A 12,617-nucleotide genomic window follows, 5' to 3' on the forward strand; every position below is an offset into this window, starting at 1 on the left:
AAAACGCTGCGAAAAGTAACCAGGCAAATATGAAAACGTGGGTAATGCATTTACTACTTGAGATCACTCGAAATTGACGTGTTAAATGCGCTAGATTGAGTTGTATTAAGTTTGCTTTATAAAGTACCGGTGTTTAATCGTCATGGCACTTTATTTAAAAGCGGCAGAGATTCTTGAGAAAGTGGAGCAGAAAAGAGGAGCGGTGAAAACTCTGGTTTATGACAGTAAATTTCCAGTAAGTGCTGTTGTTTTTGTCTCTTTATGTCAATATATGGCGCTATTGGGTGCTTTAGCTATGGGCTCTTGTCAGATATGATTTAATTTAATACATTTACAGCTTGGAAATGATGAAGAACAAAATATTCCGTTTTTTTTCAGGTGACATTTACCTTGTTTTCTTCTCGTGTTTCATCTCAAACCTTTTACCGACGCCGTTGCATTTGTTAATGACTTTACGACGGATTTCGTAAAACAATATTGATGACATTAACTTTGAAAATGTATACATTAATATCATCATATAATTGGCTACAAAACATACATAAATGTTGATTATTTCAATCTTCTCCTTTATATTTACTTTTTAAAATGATCTCGATGAAATGAAAACCCCCAATGCAGTAAAATAATTTTATATAATTTACATTTTTTAATTAATAATTAATTGTATATCGGAATTATTAGGAATTTTTAGATTCAGTTATGTGATGCCTTTCAATATTTATTTAAATTGTGTGTTTACTGTTATGCCATCTGATTTTTATATTTAATAATAAATAAATTAGTTTGTGTATCCTATCATGGTTTTAAATATATAATCCTTGTTTATGGATTCCCATTTCACTCATTTTACCTCATTAAACACCCATATTTATTTATGTTTTCCTCAGAATATCAAGCAGCTCTTTGCACTTGTGTGTGAAACACAGAAATACTCCTCAGTTCTGCAGGAGATCATCAACAGCACAAAGCTTTTAAAAGAAACCAAACTCCGGATTCATTTAGCCAAGGTAGCTGTCTCTACGTTTGTTTGTTTGTTTGTGTGTGTGTGTGTGTGTGTGTGTGTGTGTATGTGTGTGTGTATTCATCACTGATATGTGTGTGTTTGTGTGTTCAGGTACTGGTGTATGACCTGCTCATTGGTCATGGGGTAAAATGCGGAGGCGCCTGGAAGACGACGATGTTAAAGCATCGCGCCAGACTACAAGCTGCTCTGGCCAGAATCAAAATCAAGAGGAAAGTGAGTCGAAATCAGGACCTTCTGCCCTCCAGCATCCAGCAGACACAGAGTGAGCATCAATAACTAAGCTAAAACAAATCATATGATTGATTTTGGAAGGGGGCGACACAGTGGTACAGTAGGTAGTGCTGTTGCCTTACAGCAAAAAGGTCACTGGTTCGAGCCTCGGGCGGGTTAGTTGGCATTTCTATGTGGAGTTTACATGTTTACCTTGGGTTCTTGTGGGTTTCCTCCGGGTGCTCCGGTTTCCCCCACAAGTCCAAAGACATGCACTATAGGTGAATTGGGTAAGCTAAATTGGACGTAGTGTATGTGTGTGAATGAGTGTATGGGTGTTTCCCAGAGATGGGTTGTAGCTGGAAGGCCATCCGCTGCATAAAACATATGCTGGATAAGTTGGCGGTTCATTCCGCTGTGATGACCCCTGATTAATAAAAGGACTAAGCCAAAAAGAAAATGAATAAATGATTTTAAAAGGATATAAGTTATATATAATATAATATATATAAGATATAAGTATATATATATATATATATATATATATATATATATATATATATATAACAAAAAACGTTTATCCTTCTAAAATCATTCATTCATTTTCGTTTCGGCTTAGTCCCTCAATTAATCTTTATTAATTTTATATATACATACACACAGTGCCTAAAGTAAATCCTCATACCCTGTGAAAACCTATACCTTTACTCGCATAACACCCTGCTTTCAAAAGACCTTCTGGATAAAGTTGTAGAAAGGCATAGGTTAGGAGAAGACTACAAAAACATCTCAAAGGCTAGAAGTGTTATTTGTTATGTGATTTGATTTCAGGCTGTGTGACAGAGCAAGTAATTATTTCAAATGATGATTTTCTATACGCACTATATAAGAAAGACATGTAATTATAAATGTCTTGTAAGAAATGTCCTACATACCACAATAAACTGATATAATAATGAATATAAATGTTTTGTCTGTGTGTATACATTCATATATAATTTTAGTTAGCATATGTAATTCACTCTTAATAAAAAATAATTATCAATTAAATTATATCATTTCATTATATATGTTGTATTTTGTTCTGTATGTACTATACATTCACAGTCCTTTGACAAAGCTGTTGCTAGATTTTCTAGATCATTGTCTTGTTCTGTCTCTTCAGATGATGTAATTCCTCGATATGTGCGAGTGAACACGCTGAAAACATCTCTGGAAGATGTCATCGACTATTTAAAACGAGAGGGCTTTTCGTATCAAGGGACGCCAGGACGGTTTGTTGCTTTCTACACTCCACAAAACACTTCAAGTCAGTTTTCTTCAGCTCCAGAGCAACATGAAACTTAAACTGTTCCTGTAATAGCAGATAACCGACTAGGGCTGCACAATGTATGGTTTTAGCATCGATATTGCCATGTGTGTGTCCACAATAGTTACATCACAGGATTTGCAGTGTTGAGTTGAGATTGTTGGTCAGCACCAAAGTTAAGAATACATGAGATTTGTGTAGTTATTGCAAACTATAACCATAACAGATTGCAAGATTACCATTTGCATTTGTTTTAAAGGCATTTCAAGAGCATTCAGGCACATTTGTAACTTGAATGAGGAATAAATTCACTGAAATATTAATACTATAAAGAATATACAGTGTTATTTTACATTCAATTATTCAATTTCTGAATCTGAATATTGTTTTACTCTCCAGAAAACCATTAAGCACTGTTTAATTAACTTTTTTTACCCTATCGTAATTATTTTTGCTTTATTTTTGTTTATAATTTTTATACATGATTCACACCCCAACAGAATTACCCCAATCAATCTAAATGATTTCTTTTCAAAAAGAGCTATTCAAGTCGTCAAGTAAAATTGTTTTCATATTTCAATATAGATATTGCAGAGAAACAAAACATCGCAATGCCAGATTTTTCCAATATCATGCAGCCCTGTAACAGACCTTCTCTCCTTTCCGGTTTCCTCATATCAGGCTTGAGGATCTCGATCGTCTGTCGGGGAAGATGTTTCTGTGTGATCTCCACCTCAAAGATCTTCTGGTCTTCAGTGGAAAAACAGACTTCCATGATCACTTCCTGTATAAAGCAGGACACATTATATTACAAGGCAAGGTAAAGGGAATACCGCTCCTCTGTTTTGTTGAATGTTATGAGAGTAACCTGAGTGTTTTTTTTTTTCTTTCTCTGTGGGATGTTTCTGTAGGCCAGTTGTCTTCCTGCTTTCCTCTTAAACCCTCCAGTCGGCAGTCATGTCATTGATGCTTGCGCAGCTCCAGGAAACAAAACCAGCCATCTAGCAGCCATAATGAAAAATAAAGGGTAATATTATTAATTCCTTATATTTAAATAGCACTTTCCTGAACACTTAAAGCGCTTTAACACATTTTGGGGGGAAGAGACTGCACACCAGCTGATTGGTGGAGAGAAGACAGAGTGATGAAGACAATTATGATATGGAGATGGTTAGGAGGCCTACTGTTTTTCTACAGAGAAACCCTACTCTTTTTCGAAGGTGCTCACTGAGCAGTATAGTGTCCCCATCAATATACTGGGGCGTTAGGTTGAGCACCCCCTGCTGGCTTCACTAACACCATTTCCAGTTGCAACCTAGGTTTCCCATGTGGTCTCCCATCCAGGTACTGACCATTCAGTGTGCAACCATGTGAGAGTTGTAGAGAGCTAGCTGCCGGCACAACTACATATTCAGTGATAATGCCTCTGAACGTTACTCACAATCTGTCATTTGTTCAGAAAATATTTTGCTTTTAGAGTTTTGATGTAATACTTTTGAGATTGAGTTATGTAGTATTGTTTATTACAAATAAAAGTCCCTTCATTATATATTATACATGACATAAATGAATATACCTATGTTTCAGAGTATTTAATGTAACTTACTTTTTATCATAGCTTTTTAACATTGAGTATTTTTATAAGGATAATTTGATAATATTAATAAATAAAAGCATAATGTTGATAATTTTATGATTCAATTTCTAAAATTATAAATTTATAATATTTAATTTTTAAAGTTATACTATTATATATATATATATATATATATATATACTGTATGTATGTATGTATATATATATATATATATATATATATATATATATATATATATATATATATAATTTTGTCTTAATTTTTTATATACTACATTTAATATTAGCTAATAGTTAATAAAACTAACAGTATATTTATATAATAAACTATTAATATGCAACAAAAGTTAAAATATTATTAATTGATTATTTTTCAATGTATACGTAAAAATATTCAAGTAAACGTTTAATGTAAGTTGTGTTTTATGCTGCAGGAAGTTGTTTGCCTTTGATCTGGATGCCAAACGTCTGTCCACCATGAGCACTCTTCTGCTCCGTGCTGGAGTCACATGTCACAAACTGGCCAATCAGGATTTCCTCAAAGTAGATCCACAAAACTCTGAGTACAAGGAGGTCAAGTACATCCTTCTGGACCCGTCCTGCAGCGGATCAGGTACGTTACTGAATATAAATCCGTCAGCATCAACAAAACAATGACACTCATTAGTGTATACAAATCTGCATTCTGTAGAATGTTTTTACAAAAAGATAAAATTTCATACCTGATTTTCGATAATTGCTCTCATTTTTAGTAATTCTGCTCTGACATGTCAGTGCGATAGCCCAGTGGTTAGTGCATCAACGTATGGTGTGGCAACGCTCTAGGCATCCTGAGTTCCAATCCCGGTGTTCTTTCAATTCATACTAACTTGTCAGATTGTCCCATTCAAAAAGTGGGTAGCACATTTTGATGATGCAATATACCACTCATCAGATTTTGCTACCAGGGTAAATTTTAATGTGGAGTAGTTTGATATGAAGCTGTAATATCTCCCTAACCTACCTAATCCCTAACCCCAACCTCAGAATTATTGAAATACACTGTTGATAGCATAATCTGATGGGTAGGATAAAATGGCAGGACTCCGGCTTCCACCGGCCCGCCACCCTTTCTCCCATTTCACTTTCTGTCAAACCTACTGTCCTGTCAAATAAAATATTGGCAAAAATGAATGAATAAATAAATAAAAAATCTGCTTTGACTTTGCAATGTATAAAGAAATGTATTAGACATGCTGATTTTCAGTAACTAGATTATTATCACAATATAATTAACGAAATATATCATGATATTGAACATGCACAATATTGATGGGCACTTAAATACCATAAATAACTATTTAAACTATTTAAAGTGTTTTTAAAGAATATTCAGATTGTATTTGCAGTGAAGTTCATAACAGCACCAAATGATTGCAGACATTTAATTAGCTTAATAGTTCAAATATTAACATTTTCACTTGTTAATCCAGCCAACTATTGCTGAAATATTAATTGAAAATTCTGTGACTATTAATAGGAGCAAATATCTCATCAATGTGCAATACACCACCAATAGATAACTAGTTACTGAAACAAACTCACAATGAATAATACAAAAGGTTTTATTGATTAATTTGATTAATTTCATATTAATTTCTTAGTGAATTATTAAAAACCTGTTAAAATCGTAGACACAATTTTAATACAAGTTGTAATCATGTTATTAAAGGTGCTGTATGTAAGTTTTTGACTCTAGCACCCCGGGTTACCTAGTTGAAAAACCGCATATTTCATTCATTCATTCATTCATTCAGTCAGTCAGTCAGTCAGTCAGTCAGGAAGACTCTTAAAGCATGCATCCATGACCCAAATGCGACCTCCAGTGGACAGTAGTAGATTCCAAAATGAGTCGCAGATTCAGATATTCAATTTGGCTGTTTGCACCAGACGAAACATGACAGAAATTTAAATACAGCCATTCAGAAGCACAGAATATGAACTCACTCACGAAATGGTAAGGTTTATACTCTAATTAAAACATATTAACCCTCTTTAACATTTAAATTGTACATGCTGAATCACTGATAAGTTTAGTTGTAAAGTTTTAATTTTTCAGTTTTAAATGGTTTATTTTCAAGATCTGAGGTGAACTATCTGCTAGTGCTTTCAGTAGTATGGCAATAAATGTCATATAAAATGTCATTCCAACTCACATTAGTAGCGATTAACACTAAATAAAGCACATGTGGTGTACCTGAGATAATCAATATATCATGTTGTTCACCTGTGAGAAATAAAGTATATATCAATTATACTTTTTTCATATATATATATATACTTATATATATATATATATATACTTTTCATATATACTTATATCAATATATCAAAGTTTATATCAATTCGAGGTGTTGGTTAGAACAAAAACTCTTTTAATATGGAAAACATCCCTTCTATCGTGTGCCGTTGCTTGGATTTAGAACACAGTTTAAAGTGTTCTCGGGCTTGATATTCTTGCTGTTGGTCGACAATCTGGCAACCTGCGCTTACATTTGTTTTGTTCCAGGAATGCAATACCTAGTTCAACCAATGGGTGCCAAACTTACATACTGCACCTATGAATAGTGTTAAAAACTAATAAAATTCATTGTTTTTGTTTCAAAGTAATGTTAATTCATTGTTACTAATAAATCTGGCTATTTGTCACTGTTGATTTTAATCCATTAACTAACATTTACTTATGAGACTTTATTGTAAAGTATTAACTATTGTACTAAATCATCCTTTTGCAATTTTATTAGTTTAAAACATTTATTTACTCTGAATATACAATAAAGCAATACACTAAATTTTTTAGTTATTGGAGCTGGAAATCAGTGGAGTTGCTTTTCAATTTTTTTTATATATTTTGCAAGAATTTAAATGTACAATCTTTCTAGTTCATAAATATGTGCGTTTAATAAATTTTTTGTTCAAATGCACCAAAAAATGACCTATATTCACTGAGAAATGGATAAAAATATTCATTTTCAAAATGGGGTGTACTCAATTATATTGAGCACTGTATGTTAAGCTGCCTTGTAAAAAGCATTATAGAAATAAAGATGAATTGACAAATTAAATGAATTATACCAGTTAAAACAATATTTTTTGCAGCTTAGGTCAATATCATAATAATATCATATACCATGATAAAAGCTTTAGCATTTCATCACAACAAGAAGATTTGATGCCAACAGAAGCCTTGACTTTACATTCAGACATTGTGCTTGTTTGTTTCAGGGATGGTTTGTCTGCGGGACGAGCTCCCCGAGACACAGGAGGACGGTCGTCTGCAGGCTCTGGCTGCGTTTCAGCTTCACTGTCTGAATCATGCTCTGCAGTTTCCTCAGCTGGAGCGGATCGTCTATTCAACCTGCTCCATCCACTCGCAGGAGAACGAGGAGGTTGTGACGGCCTGCTTACAGCGGAACCCTGGATTCAGGTCAGAAAATACAAAGACTGGGATGAATAATCATTTAAAGGGGAGGTTCACCGAAATAAAAATTTGTCTATAATGTACTCACCCTCAGGCTGTCCAAGATGTAGGTGACTTTTTCTTTCTTCAGTAGATCATTAAAGAAGATTTCTAGCTGAATCTGAGCATTGGTGATTCATAAAATGCAAGTCAACGATAGCTGGAGCTTTGAGTCAAGAAACACCTTATTCAGGCAGAACAAACTTAATATTTGTGGCTCTTGAAGATACATTGAAGTCTTATATAGCAAAACGATCAGTCTGTAAAGGAAAATTAACAGTAATATTTAAGAGTGTTTTTGTTGTATTTGTAGATTAGTGCATCTTCTTCCAGACTGGCCTGAGAGGGGTCATGAGCCTTTGACCCAGTGTCTTCGCGCGAGCACAGCAAAAACCCGCACTCATGGGTTCTTCGTGGCCATGCTGGAGAGACGCCCTGCGCAGTCAGATAAAGAAACCCCCCCCTGTCAAGTAAGTTTAAGGAGTAATGCTACTGTGTTTGAGGTGACTGGTGACCACCCATGTTTCAGCAAGATTCTGACAAAACATTCGTCAGTTTCACTTAGGCTCAACTGCAGTTCAAGTCACCCAAAATTAAGTATTTTACCTTAAATATTAAGTATATACAGAAACTCTGCAGGAAATGGATTGCCTTGGGACGCAACATTCAAAAAGCACTTCACATAAACACTATAATTATATTATTTTCTATTAAGGCAAATAACTAGTTTACTGATGTCCATGTAAGCGTAGTCAGTAGTGTCTTCAAAGTAAGTGAAAGATCCAGAAGGGCATCCTGCTGATTTGATTCAAAAGGGCACCTTTTTTGTCAGGCGACTCACCGGTTTAACTTTCATTCAACGTCATTATTTTTAAAAAGCACCCGCTCTATTTTATTTGTATACATTTTACTCAAACACATTAAAGGTGCAGTAGGTAATCTGCCAAAAAGCTAAACGCTTAGCATATTAACTTTGGACGGCGGGGAGGGACTGTGATTCAAAGCCACACCCCCTGAAATCGCGAGCGCGCGCAACAGCCGACAGACAACCCACTAGTTCAGGTCATTCGCCAGTTAGTTAGTGCCAGCGCCGTGCAGGAATTACATTTATTATACTTAGCCACACTTACATGCTATTTCAGAGAGAATATTCAGAGTAGCATGATAAACAGTATAGGAAGGCTGTCATTGTTCAAAAATGACCCAATGTGAATATAAAAGCAACTTCAGCTCAGTAAAGCAGGTTAGGCGGAATAGCGCTATTTACTGGTGTTTTGTTGTTAAACTAAATATAAATCTACATTATAGATGCTGTCAAAGAACCTTATGAAACTGAGAATAATCACATCAATCTTTCACCAGGAGATTTCAGTGGCTGAACAACGTCTGTGCATAAGTCATTCATAACACAACACAATCTAACATAAAATAGTTTCAAAACAGAACATTACCTGTCTAACAGTGATACTTCAGCCATGGTGTCGTCCTTCCTCCAGCGTGCTAAAGTAACTCCAATATTGATTCAGGTATTTAAAAGTTTCAATTCAATTCTCCCGGTCCGTCTCGTGACCGTGCAGCCGCTTTAAGAGCGAATTATACCCGCGCCTGGCTTTACAGTAATCGGCCCGAGCTCGGCTGTCCTGCGGCGCCTCCGGCTCCGACTCTGCATCTGCGAGCGGCCCACAGCTTGCTCGTGCGCATGCATTTGTGATGCAGACGGGCACGCGCTAATGGCGGATCTGCGTGAACACATGCACAGAAGTTGGAATGTACATTTGCTGACAGACAGTCTGACCTGCTTATCGGAATTAAGGGAGATGACGGTCCGACTCTATTTAATTGGATGAACATTTTTTTTATTTTATTTTTATTTAATTTTTTTATTTTAACAGTTTTATGCTTTACGCAGAATATAAAAATACATATAAACACATTTAGATCATTTACTGTAATCATTACTATTGGACTGTGAAGAGACTTTCAACCAGCACAACAAAAAATGCTTCTGAAGACAATCACCTACTGCACCTTTAACTCTACAGGTGCCTGATAGTTAGCTGTGGAGCTAACATTAATCAGATTCATTCTAGTGAACGAATAAAAATCATGATTATTATTTACTCGAGGGCACGCTTCAAATTCTTGTGCCCCCTTATTAGGTGATGGAGGGTAATGTATTCCCACAATGGACATTTCAAGCATTATTTCTCCAGTATTCACAGAAATGATACCAATGATTACTTGTTCATTCATTCATTCCTTTTCCTTTGACTTAGTTACTTTATTTATCAGGGGTCACAACAGCAGATTAAACCGCCGATTTATACAGCATATGTTTTATGCAGCGGATGCCCGTCCAGCTGCAACCCAGTACTGGGAAACACCCAACACTCACTGCTTCACACACATTCAACACCCGATTTCCTCTGGGTGCTCCAATTTCCCCCACAGTCCAAAGACATGCGCTATTGGTGAACTGAGTATGCTTAATTGGCTGTAGAATATAAGTGTGTGTATGGGTGTTTCCCAGTGATGTGTTTGCAGCTGGAAGGGCATCTGCTGCATAGAACATATGCTGGATAAGTTGGCGGTTCAATCAGCTGTGGCGACCTCAGATTATTAAAAGGGACTAAGCCGAAAAGAAAATGAATCTTGCTGAAACATAGGCAAAACCTAGTGGTTCGAAGAATATAACCTCTTTTTGTCATGCTTGTTTTGGTTATGTAAATGTGTGGGGTTATTTTTCACAGCACACCATTGTCATCTGCTAGTCAGGAAAAACAGGACAAACCTCAATCAAATCCATCTGATGAAGAACAGGAGAACATGGAGACCTCAAATGAGCAACCGGCTAATCCAAGCTCAAAGAAGAAGCGGAAGAGGAACAGAAAGAAGCATAAAAAGCAGGAATCCTGAACTTATATTGGACTAGTATTAAATAATACCATTTCAGCTAAATGGACTCTGGCTTCTTCTTTTGTTTTTTTCAAATGTGATTAAACATCAAATATTGTTTCATGTCAAGTCTCTTATTTGAATTGATAGAAAAATTATTTAACTTATAAATTATAAATGTGGGATGTACTGTATTTTCTGCAAAGTAAGTTGTACCGGGTCAAAATGGTGTTGTTGAGGGGAAGGAAAACTGGTTATTTAATTCATAAATGAGGCAACTAATGTTAACAGTCTACCAGTTTCACAAATTATTAAAGAATGCTAGCAAAACTCTTTCAACCTTTCAATAAGGTTGAAACTAGGACGCAATGTGCTAAAACAAACTAAGTGCGAGTTATATTAAACTTTATCAACTTGTGGAAACCATAGTGTGTAAAAACAGGTTTAAATATGCTAGCAATTAGTTAATATGCTAGCAATTAGTTTAAAACAAGCAACACAACATGAAAACACCAACAATGTACTAAAAATTAGTTATGTTAGTTTTAAAATACATTAGCAGTGCACCAAAACATGCTTGTTGATATGTTAAAACGATAAGAATGTGCTGACAAGCTGCAGTAAACATGTTGACGGGTTAAAACACTAGAAATATGTTAATGTTAGTAACAAACATGTTAAATCAATCAAAGCACTAGCAACTCTTTAAAACATGCTAGGTGGAGATAAAAAAAGGTAAACCATATTTACTTACCTTGAAGCTATTCTGGTCAACGCCAACACCTAAAGTGTCTTGAACTCAATTTACTTTCATTTGAAACTAGGGCTGCGTGGTGAAATCCGTTACAAAAACACACTTTTGGCGCGAATCCAACTGAGCGCCCGCTTTGTTTGACTTGAACACAATCAGTGCAGTTAAAATCCACAGCAAGTCGACTACTATACCCTCAAGTTATTCTGGAAGGTAATTTTCTTCTCAAGGCCATTAGAAAGTGTCTTAAACTCAATTTACTTTAATTTGAAACTGAAACTAGCGGTGTGTTGAAAATGCATTACAAAAATTAACTTTTACCTCGAATACTGAGCACGCATGCTTTGTTTGACAAGTTGCACCACATTTCAGCATATAATACATATATATTTAAGTTCCTGAAATGGCCGATATTAGTTATGTATTCAGCACAATCATTGAGTCCAGTTAAAATCTCCAGCAAGTCAACTTTACTATACCTTCAAGTTATTCTGGTGGGAATTTATCTTCTCAAGGCCAACATTACAAGTGTCTTGAACTCAATTTAAATTTGAAAGTGAAACTAGCCGTGAGTGGTGAAAATACGTTACAAAAGCAAACTTTTGGCGCGAATTTAAGTAAGCGCACTTTGTTTGACTGACGTAGTCGCGGAACATTTCAGCTTAAAAAACGGGTCTTATTTCCAGAAATGGCTGATATGTACTAGTCACGCATCACACTCAACAAGTGCAGTTAAAATCCACAGCAAGTCAACTTTACTACTTACCTTCAAGTTATTCTCAAGGCCATTACAAGTGTCTTGACCTCAATTTACTTAAATTTGAAACTGAAGCTAGCCGTGTGGTAAAAATACATTACAAAAGCTAACTTGGCGTGAAATTGTCAAACTGAGTGTGCAGCATCTACTTTAAAACTAGATTAAAGACACTATGCATTAGCATACACATAAAACAAAAATGCTTTTGAAATCCAAATTCTCTAAAGGATTGTTAGTCTGCATTATTTAGGGCAGGTGTTCTCAAACTTTTCAGCCCGCCACCCCTAAAATTACACCAGTGATCACGACCTCCTCTACGCACACCAATAGGAACTATATAAACAAGCTTATAGACGACACAAAAAAAAGTGCAAAAGTTTATTTTTTATAATCATTATTCATATTCAGTTTAATTTAATAATAATCTCACTTAATGAGGATGGTGATCTTGGAGATCCTCCTCCTTGTTCAGTCATGGCCTTTATTTTTAATGAATTTGAGTGCCATAAATGTGTAAAAGTTTACCATGAATCTAGCATAATAACCTCAGGGGTCACAATCCAGTGGAAAAAA

At 35.3% G+C, this 12,617-nt stretch overlaps 2 protein-coding genes and 1 long non-coding RNA gene across 5 annotated transcripts in view; 1 reads left to right on the plus strand and 2 right to left on the minus strand.

Annotated features, from left to right (window-relative positions):
- Positions 1–3,330, minus strand: part of ripk4 (receptor-interacting serine-threonine kinase 4) — a 40,167-nt gene extending 36,837 nt beyond the window's left edge. Inside the window, exon 1 of the mRNA XM_073913706.1 lies at positions 3,198–3,330. The gene's annotated coding sequence lies outside the window, so the exon portion shown is untranslated. The remainder of the gene's footprint in view (positions 1–3,197) is intronic.
- On the plus strand, positions 6–10,659 carry nsun5 (NOP2/Sun RNA methyltransferase 5). 3 transcript variants are annotated; one of them, XM_009305396.3, is made up of 11 exons: positions 6–235; positions 891–1,010; positions 1,118–1,289; positions 2,403–2,511; positions 3,228–3,366; positions 3,458–3,573; positions 4,577–4,755; positions 7,407–7,608; positions 7,955–8,106; positions 8,877–8,880; positions 10,392–10,659. In XM_009305396.3, the coding sequence occupies exons 1-11, from the start codon at positions 143–145 to the stop codon at positions 10,555–10,557; spliced, it is 1,452 nt and encodes a 483-aa protein (XP_009303671.1). In that variant the 5' UTR covers positions 6–142; the 3' UTR covers positions 10,558–10,659.
- LOC141376429 (uncharacterized) lies at positions 6,535–12,017 on the minus strand. Its single transcript, XR_012386463.1, has 4 exons — positions 11,291–12,017; positions 10,433–10,502; positions 7,691–8,076; positions 6,535–7,598 (listed from the first exon to the last, which is right to left on the minus strand). It is a non-coding gene; the product is annotated as an uncharacterized lncRNA (long non-coding RNA).
- Positions 12,018–12,617: the final 600 nt, after the last annotated feature.

The sequence above is a fragment of the Danio rerio genome, chromosome 10 (assembly GCF_049306965.1).
Source record: "Danio rerio strain Tuebingen ecotype United States chromosome 10, GRCz12tu, whole genome shotgun sequence".
NCBI classification, from domain to species: Eukaryota; Metazoa; Chordata; class Actinopteri; order Cypriniformes; family Danionidae; genus Danio; species Danio rerio.